This window comes from Crassostrea angulata, chromosome 1, assembly GCF_025612915.1.
Source record: "Crassostrea angulata isolate pt1a10 chromosome 1, ASM2561291v2, whole genome shotgun sequence".
Classification (NCBI taxonomy): domain Eukaryota; kingdom Metazoa; phylum Mollusca; class Bivalvia; order Ostreida; family Ostreidae; genus Magallana; species Magallana angulata.
The window spans coordinates 32,716,454-32,741,114 of record NC_069111.1 but is presented as its reverse complement, the minus strand read 5'-3'; the positions used below and the strand labels follow the sequence as shown (position 1 = coordinate 32,741,114).

The 24,661-nt window shown below is 33.0% G+C and overlaps 2 protein-coding genes across 3 annotated transcripts in view; one reads left to right on the top strand and one right to left on the bottom strand.

The window, feature by feature from the left end:
- Positions 1–12,927, bottom strand: part of LOC128178713 (ER membrane protein complex subunit 10-like) — a 31,309-nt gene extending 18,382 nt beyond the window's left edge. The window contains exons 1-4 of one of the 2 annotated variants that reach the window (XM_052846010.1): positions 12,776–12,927; positions 9,845–9,905; positions 8,479–8,594; positions 7,782–7,874 (exon numbers count right to left, since the gene is read on the bottom strand). In XM_052846010.1, coding sequence (XP_052701970.1) covers positions 7,782–7,874; positions 8,479–8,594; positions 9,845–9,905; positions 12,776–12,847 — 342 coding nt within the window. In that variant the 5' untranslated portion in view covers positions 12,848–12,927. The remainder of the gene's footprint in view (positions 1–7,781; positions 7,875–8,478; positions 8,595–9,844; positions 9,906–12,775) is intronic. The other variant, XM_052846018.1, reaches the window with a different exon arrangement.
- On the top strand, positions 12,890–19,134 carry LOC128178694 (retinol dehydrogenase 7-like). The gene is made up of 6 exons (XM_052845988.1): positions 12,890–13,377; positions 15,536–15,662; positions 15,891–15,976; positions 16,343–16,525; positions 16,769–16,906; positions 18,592–19,134. The coding sequence occupies exons 1-6, from the start codon at positions 12,996–12,998 to the stop codon at positions 18,930–18,932; spliced, it is 1,257 nt and encodes a 418-aa protein (XP_052701948.1). The 5' UTR covers positions 12,890–12,995; the 3' UTR covers positions 18,933–19,134.
- The last annotated feature ends 5,527 nt before the right edge of the window (positions 19,135–24,661 follow it).

Sequence of the window (24,661 nt, the reverse complement as noted above, 5' to 3'; positions counted from 1 at the left end):
GGTAACATTATTTACATATATGCCAGCAGCTAAATATGAGTAAACATTTCTTCAATAGTAAATATTGTACTATAATATCTTTGTCCTTTGATCGAGTGATATGATTAAACACAATCACTATCTTGAAATAACTTATTATAATCAAATTTCATATTAAATGAAGTAAGTGAAAGTATAAATCCTGTTAATTCATATATTCAATCAATATGACACAATTAGAAAATACAGAAAAAGAACTTTCTCAATCTTTAGATAAAGAAATTCAATCATCTTTAATATTTAAAAGTTTTCCCCATCATTTTAATTTTCTGTTGCAGCTACTACATAGCCTTGTGTTCACACAATGTCTTAACACATATATAAATCTGTAAAGTTAATATTTTCTAATCTATTCTGATTCAAATTCTGAATAATATGTACCAGAAACGTTCTAAAATCTGTTTTAAATTTGCAGTATCATATAAACTAAACACCATTAGCAAGTAAATACATGCAACATTTGTCTTTTCATGAAGACTTCAGCTCTGATGATAAGTTCTGAAGAGATCGATAATCAATAATTATTCACATATACTGGAAACCATTCCAATGCATCAACTAATACATATATGGTAAGTATATAATAAATGTATGAAAATCAGTTTGTTCTTTGCTTTTTCTCAATATGAACATTGTAAACATGGTGCTAGCTAGTGTATCGTAATTCCAAATTAGAGTTACTCATGTAACCCATCTTGTATAAAGAGAATCTCAAAAAATCTTTCAGTGTCTCTAAATATATAATCAAACATAATCTCATGTTTCATATCGTATATTCAATACTCTATTCAATAACTTATAATTGTATATTGCCAATTTACCATTCAATTATATCTCTTCCATTGCAGTATTCTATTACAAAATAATGTATTTTTACATTTATAATCCTTATCACTGGATTTTTCCTTAAAGAGGAAGGTTGTAAAACAACTGATCTCCATTGACAATTTGTCTTGGTATAAAATTGCTTGACATATGGTAAAAGTTTAATTCACCAAATTCTTAAGATAGAAATAAAAGATGGTCACAAATAGTCTCTTTCTTTAATATATACTGTACTCTTTCATTTCAATCTAATTGAGCATGAACCATACTTTGGTAATAAGTTTTAATGTTTATTTTTATAACAAATAGGGTTAAAGTGAACATTGTATTATTTCAGGATTTTCATTCTGACCACATTGATCCTCTTTCACTCTGAACCTTTTCTTTTGGTATTATATCTCAGGATTTCAGCAATGTATCAAACAACTTCATTTCTTTATATCATACAGTGTCATAACAATACTTATCAAGCCTTAGTTTCCATGAAGTATTCATTTAAATTAGCTTCATTTAAATAAATTCATGTATGGTGTCTGAAATCAAATCATCTAAGTCAATAAATGTTTGGTTCTTTGTTCCTCATATCATCCTCATTAATCATATAATGATGTGCAGGTTTATGACTTTTGTAATAATTATGGATGCAAAAAACAATTAAATAGTAAAACCATATTAATTATTAGACTGCAATGTACATTAATTACCGGTACATGTACTTATTTTTAAAGTACTTTTCAAGTCAAGTATCCTAATGTTTGTTTGAGTTCTCTCTATTACTAACTTATACGTATGTATGGCTTTCATTCAAATTTTTTAATCAATACTGGTACTCCTGTTTTCAACATTTACTGTCACTTCAGTCAAACTTTATAACTCTTCACTCAAACTTTATATCTGAATAAAACTGCACAAACAATTGATACAATTCAAAACACTGCATGGATTGTCTTTTGCACCCATTACAAACAGTGATCAATTTAATTCTCTAATATTTTATGAATCAGTTCGTCTTTCAAAAAATTCATGATTCTCCAAGATTTTAAGCTTCTTTCTTCCAAACTTCACAACATGCACAACTTCGACTGTACAATGTAATATAAATAATTGTAATATAGACAATCATCTTTTCTGTGACAATAACTTGAAAACACCATATATTATGTGTAATAGAAAACATACGTATACGTAAGCTTCTCATCCCAGAATTAAAACATTTCACAGCCAATGTATTGCTCTGAGAAGCAAAATAAATTCCTGTTCATTAGTGAAATTTCTTGTTTGGTCTTCAATGACACCAAATAATATTACTGATATCATCAGCTGTACTTATTTCAACCATGTGCAAACTGATGCCTTAAATACTTCTTTTTTATCATGATCAATAAACCAACATTAATTTCATTAATGCATCAGCCTGTTCCGATGTTCTAAATTGACATCTTCTTTCACCTACATGATTTAGTACAGTTGTATTATTAACCTGACTGTTATTTTGTTCAAACTTCAGACCTTTGGTCATTTTACTATGAGCATTACATTTTGTAAATTGTGGGTTGTAAACCAATTATCTCCAGTATCAGTCAGCAGTTAAGAGAAATTCCATCTCTTGTCTCATTTATATCCCTGATATTGAGATCAATAAAACCATAAGAAAAATCTAAACACAGCGTGTTCTAATTGTACTGTACTATTTAATATATACACAGCGTGTATATTATTCAACTTGCGGTGTAAAATCTTTTATATAGTCCAAGTTCTGAACACAACGTGTTTTAAAACCTTACTATCAACCAATACACAACGTGTACTGTAAAACTTGCGGTAAAATATATTCATGACAAAATTCTGAACACAGCGTGTTCTTATCGTGCATTCAACAAATACACAACGTGTATTGTACAACTTGAGTTGTAAAACCACATGAACCATGTGTAAAACGAAATGCACGGATTATCAATCCTTTCAGTTTCAAACCAAGACTTCGTCATTGGTAGATTTAATTCGTTTTCAAAGGCTTTACAAACCTTGCAACTAAGACCACGTCTTAGAAAATTTATTAACACCGCAATAACCATATAACCAACAAGGGCTCATGTCCCGATGTCGCCAGAAAAAATATGAGTGTTTATCACAATGGAAGCACTATTTATACGGTATGTGACGTCACTTCCAGGTAGGTTTTTAGCTTTTTTTGAAGGGCGATCCCGAGCATAATAGCCAGGAAATAATGCTACTTGATACTCCGATATGCCGAAGGCTGGATGAAAAGAATGACGTTTTTTTTTTTTTTTACAAAAAAAACTGGTTTCAAAAACGTCATTTCTTTTTGGCAGTAGCATAGTGATCTTCTAGAATATGATTGGGGGTGTCTCATTGAGGTGTGATCAGGTTCCAGAATTTTTTTTTTATCAAGGGGATCAGTGGGGAACAAAAAATGACATTTTTTGGCAAAAAAAAGTATGGTTCCCAGAACTCCTCTTACAACTTTTGGAGTAGCTACGTCATCTCTTGGGATATAATTGGGGCTGTTCTATAGATGTGCAATAAGGTTTTAAAAATTTAAATTTCATCCAGGGAATCAAATAGTAGCAGAAAATTGACGTTTATCACTTAAAAAAAACCCATAGATCCAAGAGCTCCTCTTATGATTTAATGGATAGACACATCATATCTTGGGATATGATAGGGACTGTTCTATAGATGTGCAGTAATGTTTTAAAAATTTAAATTTCATCCAGGGAGTCAAATAGTAGCAGAAAATTGACGTTTATCACTTAAAAAAAACCATAGATCCTAGAACTCCTTTTATGATTTAATGGATAGACACATCATATCTTGGGATATGATAGGAACTGTTCCATAGATGTGCATTATGGTTTTGAAAAATTAAATTAACCCTGAGGCCCATTACTTACATACCTTTTGATGTCCTTTAAGGATCAAGAATATATATGGTTAAGGGGTGGGGATCTCAACCGTTTTCGAGATATTTGTGCACTTCCTGTTCGAGGGGGGTCATGACCACCCCCGGGGCCCATGACCTACATACCGTTTGATGTCCCTTGACACAAGGAACAAGAATATATATGGTTTAAGGGTAGGGATCTCAACTGTTTTGAAGATATTAAGGGACTTGCTGTTTGAGGGGGTCAGTACCACCCACAGGGCCCATGACCTACATAACATTTGATGCCCCTTGACATCAGAAACATGAATATACATGGTTTAGGGGTCATGATTATAACAGTTTCTGAGATATATGGTAATTTCAAATTCCTAGGGGGTGGGGATGACCCCAGGGGTCAGATCTAATAAACCCTATATATTGCCAGTGACAGTCAATATATGATTAAGAAAACCCTATTATATTATTATCTTTGTCCGTTTTCAAGTTACCATTTACAATAGCGTCTACGATTCTTCCTACAAGGTTCTGAATGTTAGACCCCACACCCTGAAAAGTGGTTGTCTAAAATGAGAAAAATCAAACCAGGGTGCACAACTAGATATGCAGGCCTATCATATCCTAGAGTTTTGTACAATTCTGTTCAGCCATCTCTGAGAAACAAGTTCAGAGCGAGAAAGAAGAAAAAGAAGAAGACAAAGAATAATAATACATGTATTAAGAACCATACAAAAACAATAAGTCTCCAAATTTCATTCGGGAGACTTGATAATAAAGATTAAATAGAGATAGGATCATCAAACATCAATAATTTAAAGATAATTGACAATTTCTGATTCTAAGGGGGTCAGGATGACCCCTTAGGGTCATGACTTACATGCCATAATGATCTGATGCGCCATGACCTAAGGAGGAATAATTTCTTTGGATCAAGGTGGGGATCTCAATGGTTTTTATGATATTTGATAATTTCAGGAAGAGCACTTGGGATCATGACCTACATACCATCTGAAATGCCTTGAACAACGAAACAATAATATAATATGTACATGATATATGATTCAATTTAAGAACCCAGATATAGACCAATCATCTATGTTTTGTAATACTTCCTATGTATATATACATGTATTAGTTTGTGTTTTGTTCTATACTATTCATGTTCATGACTGTAGTATGGCTTAGTCTTATTTTAAATTGCATTAAAAAATTGTCAAATATATGACTTGGAACCCCCATCCCAAACAAACTGAAATATAAACTGTTCCCACCCCCCTTAATTGTCGAATGATCTATTAAAATCATAATATAATTTGGGAGTCTAAAAACTTTTATAAACTGGTAAAAAATGTTATTCTTAAAAAAAAATACATTACACCTTGCATAATTGACAAATGATCTATTGAGATATGATCAGAGGTCATATTTCTACCTTGGGATCAATAACTAGTATTCATTGACAAGTTAAAATTAATAACAATAAATGATTCAAATTATAAATGTTTATACTCCACATTCACCCCCCCCCCCCCCAATCTAACATGGTTCTAAAGATTCAGTCTTCTTAATACATTCTTACATGTGTGCAGTGGGGGGGGGGGGGGGGGGGGGGGTTAAAGACAACACCTGGGGGTCATTAATGTACTTTACACCATTTGATGCATCATAATGACATTAGAAGATATTTTGTATTTTCCTGATCGCTTCATGACCAGAACAGTCCTATAAGGTCATGACCTACATTGTATTTGATGCATTATAATACATTAAGAAAGAAATACTCCTTCCTTCCCATTATAACTCATATAAAAATGATAAGTGTCTAGTACACTTACTTACATGTAATACACAAATTTAATAAGAAATTGTTTATACAGTGTCAATATGGGGTCAACTCAATAGTGCAAGTCTGACAAATGAAAAAAATAACTTTTGCAACTAAAATGACAGAAACTTTACAAATGCGATAGGATAGGTAATGATGATAAGCTTAATATTTAAATATTAAAAGATGATGATACAGTATGCTGTCAAATGGAGATCACATTTAGAAAGTGAAAGTAGAACTGGCATCTCATTATATTGTGCTACTGCTACTACATGTATTATGCTTACCTATTTTGGTCAACATCATAATGATAATCCAATTAAAACACAATAATGAATTCCTTTAGCTGATCTTAACTAATCCTTTTCTGCATATGGAAAACACAGACATGTATGTATAAACGTGAACCCATCTAATCGAAATCGAGCTGGGTAAAACTAGTACCCGCTAATGAGACCTGCAGACCTGTGTTCATAACTTCATACAAAGATCAGTTATTTGTAAACATGCATGTATTTTTATGACCTAAGCTTCAAATCCACTTGCACTATTTTATAAGGTAAATAACAGCTTTAAGGTGGTACAGGACACCTGCATATTGTGATGTATACTTCCTATTGAGATAAACAATAAAGTATATTAAATATTAATTAAATATTTACCCCCCCCCCCCCCCCCCCCCCCAAATAATGTTACCTAACATTGAAGCGCAATGGCTTAGAGCGTTTACATGTCTGTAACAGTATTGGGGTCCAAGGTGTACTTTTGGTAATTTTACAATTGATATAAATGAATTTTCATGGGGGGGGGGGGGGGGTGTCTGGACCCCTCGGCCCTCACTCCCACCCCTTCTCAAATCTGTGCACACGATGATGTACATGTAGGCACACAGAAGCAAATCTAAAACCGGCAACCGCCATGGGGAGGGGGCATAATTTAAATTTTAATTTTGTTTGTAATAATTATATAGACCGTTATACTTTCTATGACATGAAATTTTAAAATTATTGATTAACTGAAAATTCACTGCAAACAGTTCAACCCCAAATTGCACAATAAAGTGCTGCTCATGTGTATTATCATATGAGAAGGGATCTCATCCTTCAGTTATGAAAATTATAATTTTTAAATGTATTACCGGAGCTTGCATGTGGCCTTCATTTTTAATTAAACTGGTACAAAACAGTGTTATTTAGGGGCAAACACTTGGTGCGGGTATTACTGTCTAATGACAGCATCTAGTTATATTTAGTTTTTGAGAATAAGGCCAAAATAAATTAATAGTGTGTTTCCTATTCCAGCTTGAAAAAAAATAGGGTAGGTAGGTAGGGAAAACATTTTATTTTATTTAAACATTTTATTTTTGTTTTTCACTTCAACAACAATAAACAAGTTGGAAAAGATGAGTTTATTTTTTTCTGCCAAAAGGGCGGCTTACAACTGGCAATTTTCCCAGAGTATAGCAGTCATTGGACAGAGGAACAACAATGTGCTTGGCAAGCACGATGCCATTTTCCACAAGAAATCGCTGTCAAAATAAATCTTTAAATTGGTGTAGAATATGTGTTTTCTCAAACACGGAAGTGACTAAGATTAGAATTTCTAAAAGTAAAACCGGAATAGTTGATATCCGGATTAATATATCGACGATAAAATGTTTAGGGTCGGGGCATATTTTTAGGGTCGGTCGGGGAACCGGAAACACACAATTAATTTATCTACGCCTAACTATAAGAGTGCACGTTTGTGGTGGCACAGTCATGTTTGTTACAGAACACGTATGTACATGTACATAACAAATTGTGGTATACTTCTTTGTACTACATGTACTACATGTAACATAGTCTTTATCACTTACAACTGAAGTATATTATTGGTATAGTTCATGCACTTGCTGCTAAGGTGTATGTAGAGATGATGATCTTTGTACTTGAGGTTGTTCTGAATGTAGTGATGTAGTCCTCACTTAAAGTACCGTACTTACCAATGAATTGTATGTATAGAGTGAAAATACTCCATAGTACATGTATCGTACATACAGCTTGAATGATTGTAGTGACATAGTCCTTAGTACATTAATATTACAGCAGGAGTGTACATTGTATGTAGTGACATAGTCCTTAGTACATTAATACTTTCTGCCGGAGTATGTAGTGACATAGTCCTTAATACATTAACACTTACCGCTGGAGTGTATGTAGTGACATAGTCCTCCCCTGATGATCCAGATCCTGTCTGAAGCCTCAAGCGGTAAATGTCATTTTTCTTGGCCAACATCTTTACGAATAAAAACAAAAAAAACCATAATTCAATTAACAAATACACACGTTTTCCAATTGAAAATAATGAATGTATAGGTAATGGTAGAGAAACATTATATGCATTAGTAATCATTCATGAACAAGTGGTGAGAAGGATAATGAGGATGGACCTAAACACTTTGTCAAATGTACCATTCCATTGGCCTGACACATAGATAAAGATGAAAAAATGGTTAGGAATGGGGGGGGGGGGGGTGTAATTATGTATAATGTATAAGATATATGACCATTCCAGAAATGACAGCAGGCAAAAATGGTTTCAGTACCACATTGATTATCTAATAAACTTCTTTAGAGTTATCTCCCTTTGACAGTACTCATGCATTTTTCTTGTAGTATCCTGTGTAGCTTCAGTGAAAGGTTAATCATATATTGACCAGAAAAAAGAAAATAATATTATGAAATGTGGAAGTCATCCATAGAGACATGTCTAGCAAAAATTCTAGAAATATATTATTATTGGCATTGTAAGGGTAAACGTATTGGCATCTAGAGAGGGAAATTAAGTTTTTGTTGTTGTTGCTACATGACTGTACAGATTACATTGACAAGGATATTACCTTTAGTTTCTCCAGTTCATCTGAGGTCAGTGGAGCAACAGAAGAGAAGAATGCTCGATTTCCCTTCACAGATTTTAAAACTACCATTCCTTTTTTGGTAAATGATGGATTCAAACCTTAAATGTTTGGAAAAAAATGTCTTTCAATCATCTATACATAATTATTGCAAGGGACCACTAACTTACACTTCATTACACCCTTAGGCATAATTTGCAAGTTTATCTAACATTGAGGGATAATCTTTATTCCCAATATTTCCAACAGCTTGTTCCTGCATTAAATAATACAATAAGTACATGTACAGGTAACTCTCGATGGCTCGAACTTCGATCCCTCGAAGTTCTTGATCGCTCGAAGTGAGTCTAGGGTCCCGATTTTTTTCCCTATATAACTAAGCAAATTTACTCTTGATTTCTCGAACTCTTGATCTCTCGAAACCCTTGATCCCACGAAGTCAAACTGCAGTCCCGTTTTTCATAATCTATAGTTTTTTACTCTCGATACCTCGAAGTCGCCCTGTATCTCCAAGCGCTATACCTAATTAACACCTACTTGGTCATTTAAATTGCTCCAGGCGTTAGACGGGGGACCCGTGTCATGGGTTGTTTATTTAGGCAACACTTGTCCTGCAAGGTGATAATTGTTTGATGATTGCCTACACCGATACCTAATCTATAATCAACACCAACCGTTTTACGATAATTTGGAGACGCAATGAAAATGAGAAATTAATTGAGACGAAACGGTGATATTGAGCCTTGGTCAAATTTTAAAATTATGAAACTATAAAAATTATGTTTAGCAGCAATATTGTCATTATAATGGTTATTGCTGAACAAGTTCTTACAGCTGGTGAAGGACCCGTACAGTGGGAACAATGGGTGGTACTCAGTTATCACATTTATGACATGTCGATCGTCTCCCAGTACAGTAGTACTGAGCAATCTGGTCTTAATATGATGCATGAAATAAATAATTATTATGAATTTATTTAATAGTAACTGTTGTTTTATTCAGTTTTAAAGAAAAACATCCATTTCTGTATATTTTACTGAAAAGAAAACGTTGTTTAAGCACGTGCGTAAGGTTAGCACTAAATAAATGGCTGAATCATAACATCCGGTAAGACTAATTTTAAAACCCGTCGGTTAACCTGGAAAATTCAGTACTCTTGAAAACTCGAACTCTTGAAACCTCGAAGTTTTTCCTCCGTCCCATGGACTTCGAGCTATCGAGAGTTACCTGTATAGCAATCTCGAGTCATTAAATGTCAACTAAATATAAGATTGCACATATTTTGATAAACTCTGTATGATATAAAAACATAGATAAATTCAATGAAAATACTGAAGCATAACCAAATTACCAGAATCAAAACTGTGCTCCAACACCAAAGTCCTTGACCCCCCTTCAAACTCATCGTCTGCCTACAACAAGATAGTAAAACAAACCTTAATATTGAAAAATGCTCTCTTTTATATTTGCAATATGATGATCCAACGAAAACAATATGAGAAGTTAGATTTTGTTGAATGCTCTAAATAATGCACTCTAACTTATTTGTATTGAAATCCATTACAATGAAGTAGTTTACAAACTTTATGCAAGATGAATAAAATCAGTTGTGAATGTTAGGGGTATATGTACGCTAAGCATGGGATATTAAATTGATAAATATCAGGCAAGAGAAATTCTTTTCAAACTTCTTTATCAGTAGTTGTAGTTTGATAATACATTTCAACATATATTCACCGGCAGAGTCTCTCAGCTGAGAGGCAAATTTAGCAACCTTGTTGTATTATATATAGATTGGTATACATATGATTTTTAAAGAAATGTTTGTTAATATTAGTAATTTTTTGGAATAAAGATTATGATATAAATTAGATTAGAAATATCATAAAACGATTGTCACAATTAAGGTTGAATAACATATCATCCCAAACGATGATCTCAAATCAAAACAACATTTTGTTTTAAAAATTATTAAAAGAATTTTATCGAAGGCAACACGTCAGTTACACCATAGGCATAGTCCACAGGTTAAAGTGTTGGGCTTGTGATCCGTACATCCAGAGTTCGAATCCCATAGGGGCTTTTGTTGTTACTTACTGAATTTTATATTTTAGATATTCATTTTTTATCCCCAAACTGCAAATTTTTTGCTTATTTGACATATGTACAGTGTATTTATCAATACATGTATATCTTTCATAATCAAATAATTTACTGTTAAATGAGTGACTTTTTCCAGGTGTATAAGTATTATTCCACCTTGGACAAAAGGCTAAAGAATGCGAGTCAATACTTGGTGTCCTCAAGCACCAGTGCACAATGCACCTCCTTCTTGTCAGACCATTGTTCATTGGGGAACGCAGTCTTAATTTTCTGTTAATTTGATTTGGTGGAACTTGCTTTGGTGGAACTGGCGGCAAACTTTCCAAGGTGTGATGAACAATATCTAGAACTGAATTGTATCTGTTTTATGGACTCAAATTTGGAAAATTTGAAACATATCTTTCTCCAAAAACATGTATATAGGTTTCAGTCTTTTAATGGGTTCACCTACTACTTTCAACCATATTTTGTGTTTCTGATTGTCATGTATTTTTGAATGTCTATTTTGGTTGTGTGAGAATATTCCAAATTAAAATCATTCTTCTAATTACAAGTACTTGGGACACTGGAAATCTCCTTTCGACTTTATACATATATACTTCATGTGTATTAGAGTTAATTTTTAACCATTACATGCAGCATAACAGTTATGCTGCATGTAATGGTTAAAATCACAAAATTAAGTCACTAAAATTGCCTATAAATCTAACTATAATATCACAGTATCTTAAAATACTACCGGGTAATCCTCCCGTCAAATAGACCTCTGATGACATATTTACATGTTATTTTAAATTAATCATATAACTTTAGTAGTAAAGTCTTTCTTAGTTTTGACTCTAAGGTGTGGATAAAAAACTTCTTCTGAAATAAAAGTTAAAATGTTTTTAATTACCATACAAAAGATTGTATTCATTGTAAGAATCATAAGTAATAAGATGGAGTTATGCGAAAAATTAAATAATTGGATGGTTTCAGTTGAAATAAAAGCTTGGAAAAAAATTGAAAATATATATAATTGAATATAAATTCAAAAGGTTGTGCCACATTTATGTTAATTAAATATTATTGAAAAAAAAATGTTGATGAATCATACAATCGGAAAAATATGAAACGTTTTTCATCCGTCAAATGCAGCATTCAGTTTATTTATAGCATAAACATAAATAACAGAGATTGGCAGCAGATCGAAATCTTGCGAAATCCCGCGGTCCCTATCATAAAGTGTTCCCAGTTTAAATCAGTATATCTTTCTAATAAACAATTATATCGAAATATAAACTGCTAAAACATATTACCAAAACATTCAAAATATTACATTTTCATGAGTTTATGTCATATAAACAATATTAAAAGAGGAGTTTTAGGAGGCAGTTGGCTACCCGTCGTCCGAGATTTCGCCAGTGTTTTATAGCTGGCTAATATATTTTCTATATATTAATCTTAATTATTTTTCAATTTTTTGTTTTAAAAATGTATAAAACCTATGCACACTTTTCATTACAACAATATACTTTTGGTTTAAGATCATTATCTCAGTTTACTAAAATGTAGTTCTCAAAGTAAGAATGGTCCCGTACCATTTTTCAACAACAAAACATGCTAATGGCAGAGTTGCCCATCTCTGTTATTCATGTCTCTGTTTATAGCTAAAAACTGCATATGATGACGACTAACTTTGATTTTGTTTTGGAGATTTTTTATGCTATGTCTGAGGTTGAAAATAATATAGTTTAAAAATTCTTGAATATTGAATATCATTAGGGGTAGTGTTTAGTGTTAGACTATCAGAAACACTTGACGCCAAGATACTATGATAGCTTAAAAATGAATTCAAGAAGAAGAAAAAGAAGAAGAATGGTGAGAATCTGTCAAACATCCATCATTGACATCAATGAAAGAGCTACTTTATGATTGGAAACAACATAAGAAGCTTATAAGATCGAAAAAAAATGTACAAATTAAGAATAAGCATTCTCAAAAAACAGTAACCCATAATAGAAGAAGAAGAAGAAGAAGAAGAAGAAGAAGAAGAAGAAGAAGAAGAAGAAGCTGTCAGACACCCATCATTGACATCAATGAAACAGCTACTTTATGATAGAAAACAACTTAAGAAGCTTAAAAAATTGAAAAAATAGAGATTGTACAATTAAAGATTAAGCATTCTCAAAATACTAACCCATACAATGCACAATCCGATCACCACCAGGAATAGTATCGCTGCAGTCGACGATGCAATGGGCGCAGACATCTTGCTTTTTGCTTTGCCCTCTTTATTGTCGAATCAAACTTAGCGTAAGAAACTCGTTCCAGTCGGTCAGCTAATCAGAATACCGATAACAAAATCCTGTTGGCATGTATATAAAGATGGCGGAAAGATGTGATCATGCCTTGAGCGGATGAAGCAGCATGGAACCTTTCGGCTTATTTCTCATCTACTGATAATGTTGGTGTTATTAGCAGCTGCCATGTCCTTTGAAAATCAATCAGAACACTTCGAAAATCTCGACGAAGATGACGTCATATTTTATTCTGTGTTGTATTCAGTTGTCACTGTGGTTTTTGCGATGGCAGTCCTGTCAAAGTTTCTGACAAATGAATTGCGAATGGGATTCCGATCAGTTTTAAGTCTCCTAGTGCTATTTTTGGGAGAGCCTCTCTGTCAATTCTTAATTAAGGGACCAGGGGGTGTGCTGACTTTCGCTGGATGCTGTCTGTTTATTTATTCAATTCTTCCTGCAAGTCATCTACCTGTTGGAAATAAAACAGTTCTGGTGACAGGTACAAATAATACATATTTATTGAAATTTTACAATCATTCATATGATCTTTTTTAAACGCACTGAAAATTCAAATACTGTCAATATTGAACCAATGCTTGCATGCATGCAGATATGTTTTTATGACATAAAATCATAGTCTAATTCGAGCTCGTCATAAAAATAGAACACTGTCAATTTTTTTACATGGTGACAGTCAGGTTTTTTGCTTACTAAATTCAAAGCATGTCGCTAAAACACCCACTCAGTACAATTGCGCTATAGCTGACTGGGTAACGTTGCAGGTATTAAAAAAAAGTTGTCAGTCACTGTAATTTTTTATTGCACAGTGCACACAACTATTAGAGACAACATGCAAGATGTTAAAAATAAATATTATCCTAACAAAATGCTTAATGTTATATATTTCAATTATTCTATTCTATATGACTTTAGACAGGTTGGGAACAATTCTCCTTTAACTACAGACAGAACATCTTGCCTAAGCGAGATTATTTCTGTTTACAGTACATGAAATAAAAAATTCTAGTAAATATTTGCAAGATTTTCAAAATGTATTTAAAAAAAAATTTAAAAAAATCCAAATGAAATTAAAAAATCCACATAAAAATGCAATGTAATGCAGAACAAATAATTCTATGTATGGCTTAATGTGTAAATATTAATTTGATTCACATTTGTTACCTATAGAGGCTCATGTAAGAAATCTGCTGAAAAGATTTAGTTTGTTACTGGAATGGATTTTGAAAAATGTAGCTGCATGTATATAGCCTAATAAAGTTTGAAGCAAATATGTTGTGTGCCATTATTATTGATAATAAAATATAAAAATATTCTCCTGGATATTCCTCTGTTGAAAGAAAACAAGATAAAAATTTTAAAGGAAAAATGTGTCAAAATCTCCTATTTAGTGATTTACTGATTTACTGGAATGTTTTTATTAGTGTTAAAAGGAATAATCTCAATTTAGCTAGATGTTCTCTCTATAAGGGAATTGTTTCCAACCTGTTAAAAGAGAACTGTTTAGTTGTCTATCAAATAATTAATGTATTCCTGAGAGATGTTCTACGGTGTTGAAATAAAAACATGTTGTAGTTAACTGTTTGCTTATATACTGCACCCTATATATGCCAGCAAAACAAAATTTTCATTCATCAAAAAGGTTGTTTATAGATTTTCTGAACACTGTAGGACACAGTCGTTATAATTATGTTTGAATTGTACACTTTCATTCCATTAACTCTCTCCCAAGACTTGCCTCTCATCTCTCTCATTGAAGTCATGGGCGGTGATGTCTCAGGCCAAAATAAATTTGTTCCTTTGGAATTGCCTGCCGCCTCTTTGAAATACCCCTTACTGATAAAATTTTAGTATGTTAGAAGCAAAATATAGAGAATTTTTCTTTTATATGGAGATTTTTTACCAATTTTTAATTAGTGAAACTTCAAGTTTGAAAAATAAAAAAAAAACAACCACCTTCTTCCCTCCTGGGTGTAGAAACCTCCAGGAGGCAATTCCAAACAAAATTTTAAGGATTGCCACATTTCTGCCTTCTATGAGAAGGAGTCTAAACAATTGGAGTTAAAGCCTTTTCAAAGCTTACACATAGTTCACTGTAGTAATTTGGTTCAAGGTTTAACCCTATCTCTCATATATTTAACTAAGATCATTCTAAATATAAGAATAATTTCAAATATAAGAATAATTGAAAAATAATTTCCAACCTACAGAATACTTCTCTAATGCACTCGCACTGTTTTATCAGCATGCCTTGATGTCGTTGCGGTTTTCTCTTGATCATTGCGAAGTGACCGAAAGACTAAATCAAGCGAGCTGCTGGCATTCACAATTGACACTTGCTATAATTTACCAAACATAAAATGCACTTTTAAGTATTTTCTAGAACAATTCTTTGAAGAAAGGATGGGTATTATACACCACAAAGAATTTTGACAAGGTTTTCTTCAGTTGAAACATGGGCTATCATAAATGAAACAGAAAGTCCACTACATCTGATTGTTCATTATAATATTTATTTGTTAGAATGCTTCATTGCAGAAAATGTTGTTCATATACCGGTAATCTGTTGATAGATTAAACAGTTATGAAATGGCAGTTTTATAAAATCAATTTTTAATGTATATGTGTAATATTTACAGGATGTGATTCTGGAATTGGTCATGCTGTGGTGAGGAAGTTGGACAGTCTTGGTATGAAGGTCTATGCTGCCTGTTTAGATACCAACAGCCCTGGAGCTGTCTCACTCCACAATAACTGCTCAGAAAAGTAAGAGGAAGATTAAAGTCAGTTTCCATTATGATTAATATTTTTTAAAAAAACCCACATTATTTACATATATACCAATGTGACTTAAGGGCAAAATGAGTAAAATATAATCCACCAAGATGAATTATGAGCAAAAAAAGCAAAATCCAATCATGTCATTTGCTCCTGAAATTGATATGTATTATTTACAGTAGTATAACTTGTGTTAATGTAACTTTTTTTTAACAGTGTACATATTCTCCAACTTGATATCACAAACAAGAAGGACATTGAAAATGTGGTTAGTTTTATAAACAACAGAGTAGGTTCAGAAGGTAAGCTTTAGAATTGTTTCTTTAAGAATGATTTCAGTAGCTTCAATGGGACAGTTTATCTTTTAATTTGTTATCTGCGATGGGTTAAATATTTGGAAATGCAATTTTCTATTCAACCAAACAAACAATTGCTTTTATTAAAAGTCATAAACGCTTGGTTATAGAGGGTCATGAAATGGCGTAGATGTAGTGTTGCTTTACAGTATTCAATTGATACAGGGCAACTTACCTTTTTATAAATCTACAGATTTAATTACCCAATGTTAAAAGGGAAATTATATTGTCCATCTTTTAGCATTTTCACTTAGCTGTTTTCATTGGAACATGTACACCAGAAATTTAATGCAGGTTATCTCTCTTTTACAGGACTCTGGGGTCTAGTCAACAATGCAGGTGTGTGGTATTTCTCAGAGATAGAAATGACATCGGACAGCCTGCTCCGGAAAGTCCTGGAGACCAATATTCTGGGAGCCATCTCTCTCACCCGGGCTCTGCTTCCTCCAATACGACAGGCCAAGGGAAGAATAGTTAATATATCTAGTTTATTAGGTGAGTTGAGATGGGAAATGTACACCTTCTTATTTGCTGACTGTGTGATTTTTCAGGTGTACACACATGTAATTATAGTAAAGAACATCATATATATTTGAATCCATATTTATTTTATAATAGAATCTGCACTCTTGCAAGAGTAAATTTAGAATTGCACAAAGATTGACGACTTTGTATATTTCTGTGTGGCATAGCTTATAGGTACATGAATATAGTAGTGCCTTTGTCGTTGATATTTAGGCAGAATAACAATGGAAGGAAATGGAGCCTATGCTATTTCTAAGCATGCTTTGGTGGCATTCTCAGATACACTTAGGCAGGAAATGAAGAAGTGGGGAGTGAAAGTTTCTGTCATTGAACCAACAGGGTTTTCTACAGGTAAATATCTACATTTTCAAGAGTATTTGTCTGTGATAAAACTACAAATCAAATTTGTAACATCTAGTCCAATACATTTTATCAAAGACACAGATTATACATTGTGGGATGCAAACAAGGTCTGCATGATTATACAAACTAAAAATATTTATATAGTATTTAATGAACAATTGGGGAAAATTATATATAAGTAACAGGGAATCATTCTTTGAATATTAATATGTTGAAACTGAATATTATGACGTGACCTAATACGGTTGAGCTTGACCAAATCCATCATAAAGCCCTATGGGCTTTTATATTGGATTTGATCACCCCTACCGTATTTGATAATTCTAAAAGAATGGCTCCTAATTCCTTTAACAAACATATCAAAGGATAAAGATAAACCCTTGATTATCGAAGACCTCTAGGATGCAAACATTTTTAGACTATTCTGAGTAGGAAAATATTTATTTTACATATAATATACATGTATGGATGATATGTATAGAGTGACAAATTACTGGTATGCCATAATTGCAAATGAACATATCTGAGTGATATTTTGCTGCATGGATCTGAATTGGGATTTTTGAGGCTGCATGTATATATAAATGAAAGATAATATCATAAAGAACCGTAATGTGGAAATTAAGATCAGATCTCCACAATGGGAAGATTTCCATTAACTAATTCCATAATTATATTTATGCCCCCCTTCGAAGAAGGGAGGGCATACTGCTTTGCTACTGTCTGTCGGTCGGTCCACCAACAGTTTCCGTTCATTTTCTTTGCAGAGGATGAACATATTGAAATGAAATTTGGTATACAGGTTTATCATGATAATATCTAGGTAAAGTTTGAAATTTGGAACATCGAGCAATTTTTGACAGAGTTATGACCCTTGAACGTAGAAAAATTCCAGCTATTTGCAGTTTCTGTTCATTTTCTTTGCAGAGGATAAACTGATTGAAATAAAATTTTGTATACAGATTTATCATGATAATATCTAAGTCAAGTTTGATATTGGGTATGATTGAGCAATTTTCAACAGAGTTATGGCTCTTGGACGTAGAAGAATTCCAGTTATTTGCAATTTCCGCTCATTTTCTTCGCAGAGGGTGCACATATTGATATGAAATTTGGTATACAGGTTTATCTAATTAATGTCTAGGTCAGCTTTGATTTTGGGTATGAAAGAGCAATTTTCAACAGAGTTATGCCCCATGGACTTAAAAAAATTCCAAATATTTGCATTTGGAAATCATTCTTTTTCTTTGTGGATGTTTCCAAGGGAGGAGGGCATTAATGTTTCACAAACATCTTTTGTTTCATGTTATATGATACTTTTTTTTAGATATAAAGTATGTACTATAATATCATCTTTAAGCATTCAAATGCAATTGCATGCTATTTTAAGAAATTTTCTAAATATTCAAGCTCTAAAAATTGCCTGGTAATGTAGGGTACCCTGAATTTTTGGAAATAAACAGGTTTAAATGCTAATAGATAACAAATAATATATCAAGAAAAATTACCGGTATATAAAATTTAGGAACGTTGCGTCTGTCCTTGCACATTTACAATTCGGCAATATTGCAATTGTATATAAAGAAACCCCGCTATTTTAATTATTTACTTATGAAGTTAACAAGATCTCCTATATATCTTGTATGTTCTTGGAATGTTTTCTTTTACTTCAGACAATATGAAAGAACACAACATACTACGTAGAAAAGAAGAAATTTGGAATTCTATTGAAAGTGAAGAGATCAGAAACACTTATGGAAGGCGATACCTTGATGGTATTTACAACAGCATAATTGAGGGGTCTGGTCGCTACCCCTCAGATCTGACCCCGGTGACAAGAGCGGTCAGAAGCGGGCTATTGTCAAAACGTCCCAGGCAGAGATACCCATGTGGGACAGGGGCAGAGTTTCTCCTGACCCTGTATCCATTGTTACCTGTATGGATGGCGGATTCCTTGTCGGCCTCTCTTGGAATTATGCCCAGAAATATTAGCCCAGCAGCTCTGGAACAGTAATGATCAAAACATGTCTCCTTCACTGAGCCAACACTGCCACGTGCATGCCCAAAACTATTTTTTCTGCTTAGAACTTCATTGTCAATATTGTCAGCTGTCAAGGATGGAACAATTGTTCACTTTTTTATTAAAAAAGGGAAATTTATGTCATTTTCTTTTGTGCAATTTTAAAACAAGATTACATCATTGTTTGGCTGTTGTGTTTTTTTTTGGTTTTTTTTCTTTCAAAATTAGATGTACAAAACAATAGTTATATGATTTTTACATGTAGATATCCCTGTTACATGCCAACAGAAATTTGTTACTGATATCTTTTTTCTTTATCCAGTTTTAATGTTGTCTAGTACATGTATTTTACTTGTTAAGTTATACAGTGTACATGTAACTGTACATTATCTTTTCGAAATGTACATTTGCAGTGGTTATTTCTTTTTGGCTGTTTCACAAATGTTTTACAAGTCATTCATTTGTTGATTTACCAGTACCAGTATTTTGCCGAAAAAAAATTGTTCATGTTTTGCCTCTTTTTTAAGTATATATAGAGAACACATGTACTTTGATTATAATCTTTTTTTTTTTTTTTTACCTCAGTTAAATAACAAAGCGAGTCCCATCTATAAAAATGTATTGAATGGTAAATTAAGTCATATTTTACATACATCATATTAAAGTTAACTTCAATACCACTGTGAATCAAAAATGAAATAAATTTTATTCCTTCACTTTGGGAGAATATATTCTTGTACGGAGTTTAGGTTATTTAATTCATCAAAAAATAAAGTGATGGGAATATATACAAGTATTACAATAAATGGCTTTTTTCAATTATTGAAATATGTATTACAATAAATAAATTTTTTAAAATTATTGAAATATGCATGCATGTATGCTTAGAGCTGTAGAACTGCAGCTCCTGGGAAATTGGGGTTGACAGATCGTGGCGCTACAGTTCCTTCCATACAAAAAACTGTATGTTTATTGTGCACAAAAAGATGAACATGGTTTTGATATTTTTAAGCTAATTTAGGGATATATTCTGTGAAAATTTCATTACCAAAATATTCTTTGAACATTTTACTAAAGATGTCTGAATATCTTTTAAACACCCTCACCAGCCCTGTAAAGTCAATCCGTGTTGTTCGTTTACAAGTAAAACTGTGGACTCTTGATCCCTTTGTGAATTTTAAAAACACACCAATACTTCACTCTCTGAGGTCATTTAGGGTGTTTTGAAAATCATTTGAAGCAAGTAAAGTGGGGAATCAGTAGTAAAATTTCTCAGAAATATTATTGGTATGACAATATTTACTAAATACATTCTCAAATTCGTTTTAAAAGTCCCAAACTGTGTGCAATATTTTGTGTGCAAAAGAGAAACCATTTTTTGTATGGATGAAACTATAGCCAATCAACACATATGTGTAAATTGTTGAGTTATAACATTAATGAAAATTCAACTGGTAAATGGGGCTTTAAACTTGCTTTAAGTTTAATTAGTCTATAATTAGTGTCCAGATGATTACTAGCCAGAAAAATAACATCAACATTACTATAAAAATGGCTTGTAGATATCATAGAAATGCAAATACTTCGTACAATCATGAACAGTTTATTTATGCATGTACATGGACATAAACATGTAGTTGCCTATTGCAAGGAAATCTTTGATAGGCAAGTAGAGCATAAGTCTATCTCTACTAGTACATAATTTTCTGTCTGGCCTAAGACTAGTTCTCGCCAGACAATTTTTTATCTCTCAAATGGTTCAATGGAGATGACCAATACAACGTTTTTCATTTTTTTTTTTATTTGTTTATATATAATTGTCAATGCAACTTCTGCTTAGAATGCAGAAACGTTAGTTTTTAAGGAATAAGAATAGTGCAATTAACATTGAAAAAGTGCTCGTAGGTAGTACATTATTAATGATCGTTTCTTAGAACATCTGCAATGCAAGTTTTATTTATTTTTTGCGTATCTTACAAAATGTTGTGTATAGTTCCCTTGCCTGCTATTGTCTTTGACATCTTTATATGGCTATATATTGTTAAAATCATTGATAACTTTCTATAAAATGAAATAAAAATATATCTTTGTCTGACTGTATTTTTTCTATCATTTTTAGCTCACCTGAGCTGAAAGCTCAAGTGAGCTATTCTGATCACATTTTGTCCGTCGTCCGTCTGTCCGTCCGTCTGTCCGTCCGTCCGTCTGTCCGTCTGTAAACTTTTTACATTTTGAACTTCTTCTCTAAAACCGCTTATCCAATTTCAACCAAATTTGGCACAAAGCATCCTTATGGGAGGGCGAATATAAATTGCAGAAATAAAAGTTTGATCTGTATTCAAAGCGGAGAAAACCTTGAAACTGTAGAAAAAGGGGGGTGCATTTTTAAAAAATCTTCTTCTCAAGAACTACCGAGGCAAATTCAACCTAGTTTAGCATAAATTATCCTTATGGGAAGGAAAATATAAATTGCAAAAATTAAGTGGTAATTCTGTTTCAAATCTGAGTTATTACGAAAATAATAATAAAGGAAAGGCGTGTTTCAATCAGTTTAATAGCTTCGGGTTCGGCATACGGTAAAATGATTCCATACTTCTAAAACGAGGTTCTTTGTTTAAAGCAGCCATGACATTATACGAAAAAGGTCTTTCTGACTATGATGAATTTGCTTGTTGTGCAACAGTTTGCGTATGAAGGGAAATTTTGAAACATACAAAATATATTGGTGCCGATTTTGTGAAGTAAATTGAGGCTAAATATTTCAATGCGTTGATAGTTTTCACACATGACGATGGTGTTAGCTTGTTCTGATTTTCGTTTCGTTCTCATTATGCTTTGTAACCTGGAAACTATCGTCTGTATTTCGTGATTTTTACGTATCAAATCAAACAGAGACTTCGGTAAATCAAACAGTTAACTGTTTACCTGCGCAAATTAAGCAAAATCGGATGTAGGGGTACTGAAATACAATTCATTCTATCGGTAATTCGGCATAATCTTTTGCGTAATGGTACATGTAGATTAATGCAATAGGTTTTGTTGAGATGCTCGGCATTTTCTCGAGTTTATTCAGTTTAAATAGAGTTTGATATCGCTGACGGAAATATGTAGGTATATACATGTATATATATATGATTCATTTCGAAAAAATAAATTGTGTTCTTTATTTGTTATACATGTAGTGCATGTTTCTTGTGTTTAATTGTTTACAATTTCTATTTACTAACCATATTTGAGTGTTAAGCTTCGAATTATAAGCAAGATACAGAGATTTGCTCACAATTCTATGTTTGTACACAGATCTTAAAAACTAAAGCTTAAAAAATTAAAAAATTTGTCAATATTTATTAAGAAAATTTACAAAGCCTGTTCTTCCAGAAACCAACTTTAACAACTTATTGTATTGTAACCTTAACCTTTTTAGCTCACCTGAGGGTGGGGCCACAATGGGGGGTCGAAGTTTAACAAATGAATATATAGAGTAAATCTTTAAAAATCTTCTCCTCAGAAACTAATCAGCCAGGAAAGCTGAAACTTGTGTGAAAGCATCATCAGGTAATGTAGATAAAAATTTGTGAAAATCATGATCTCCGGAGGTAGGGTGGGGCCACAATGAAGGATCGAAGTTTTACATAGGAATATATAGAATAAATCTTTAAAAATCTTCTTCTCAGAAACTAATCGGCCAGGAAAGCTGACACCTGTGTGGAAGTATCCTCAGGTAGTGTAGATTCAAAGTTGTGAAAATCATGACCCCCGGGGTACGGTGGGGCCACAATGGGGGATCGAAGTTTAATATAGGAATATATAGAGTAAATCTTTAAAAATCTTCTTCTCAGAAACTAATCAGCCAGGAAAGCTGAAACTTGTGTGAAGGCATCCTCAGGTAGTGTAGATTCATAGTTGTGAAAATCATGACCCCCAGGGATAGGGTGGGGCCACAATGGGGGATCGAAGTTTAAAATAGGAATATATAGAGTAAATCTTTAAAAATCTTCTTCTCAGAAACTAATCAGCCAGGAAAGCTGACACTTTTGTGGATGCATCCTTAGGTAGTGTAAATTCAAAGTTGTGAAAATCATGACCCCCGGGGGTAGGATGGGGCCACAATGGGGGATCGAAGTTAAACATAGGAATATATAGAGTAAATCTTTAAAAATCTTCTTCTCAGAAACTAATCTCCCGGCAATGCTGAATCTTCTTCGGAAGCATCCTCAGGTAGTGTTGATTCACAGTTGTGAAAATAATAACCCCTGGGGGTAGAATGGGGCCACAATGGGGGGTCGAAGTTTAACATATGATTATATAGAGTAAATCTTTAAAAATCTTCTTCTCAGAAACTAATTAGCCAGGAAAGCTGAAACTTGTGTGGAAGCATCCTCAGGTAGTGTAGATTCAAATTTGTGAAAATCATAACCCTGGGGGTAGGTTTGGGCCACAATGGGAGGTCGATGTTTTACATAGGAATAAACAGTGTAAATCTTTTAAAATCTTCTTCTCAGAAACTAATCAGCCAGGAAAGCTGAAACTTGTGTGAAAGCATCCTCAGGTAGTGTAGATTCATAGTTGTGAAAATCATGATCCCCAGGGGTAGGGTGGGGCCACAATGGGGGGGGTCAAAGTTTAACAAAGGAATATATAGGGTAAATCTTTAAAAATCTTCTCAGAAACTAATCAGCCAGGTGTTTCTTTATAATTGTTAAGAATTTGGCCCCAGGACAATTCTTTGGCCTTCCGAGAAGGTTCAGAGTTTGATGTACGTTTATATCTAATATATAAACTATTGTTAAGGATCATTTTGAGAACTGCAATACTCAACATATGATATGACTATAAAATCATCTTGTTAGAAAAGGGACTAATGATTATAAACATAAGAATATCCAGGGGAAAATGGATTTTATTTATACAGGATCTACATGTATTATTGTACATTGTCCAGATAGTTTGTATTATGACTCCATTAAGCTGATTTTATCATACCTATTATTCCTCAGGTGAGCGATGTGGCCCATGGGCCTCTTGTTAGACTTATCATATTGCATATACCGGTTTTCAGTAGTGAATTTATCTATTGTTTTGTTTGTTGCTTTTTAAACCTTAACGTTTAAAATAAGCTAACTAGCATCCTGCTCTGCACAATGATCAGTCTGTCCATTTATACAATGTCCACTCAATTGTTTGGAATTCAATGTATTAATTTTCACTTGTACTCCAGTGCAACTCCAATCGTAGGTTGACTGTGAGTAAAGGGTGTGCAGTGGTCTTGCATCAATTTTGACCATACTGAAAAATTCATGATATTCGTCTGCTTTCCCCTTGATCCCATCCTACTCTTACTTCATTTGAAGATTGTGACAGAGTAAAGTCAAGCAAGGTTAAAGCAGATGAAGCTGAACATATAATTTCTCTCTACTGTGTAATATTTGGTTCTTACTTCAAGCAAAGAGTGCCAGTGCCTTAAGTATGGGCTTTGACCCAGAGGCAAAATTCATTGCAAAACATAAGTCTTTTACAAACTCCTTAGTCCAATTTTCTTTGCTTAAATTGAAGTTCTAAAAAAGTCAACATCACGATAATGCCTACTTTTTCGTAAAATGCATTTTAATATGCAAAACACTCGGGTAAGAACACAAGACTACAAACTGGATGCTTTGATCTATAAATTTCAAATCTAGTTTTATTGGTGTTGTCGTAAATGACTGAAAATTATGAGAAGTACA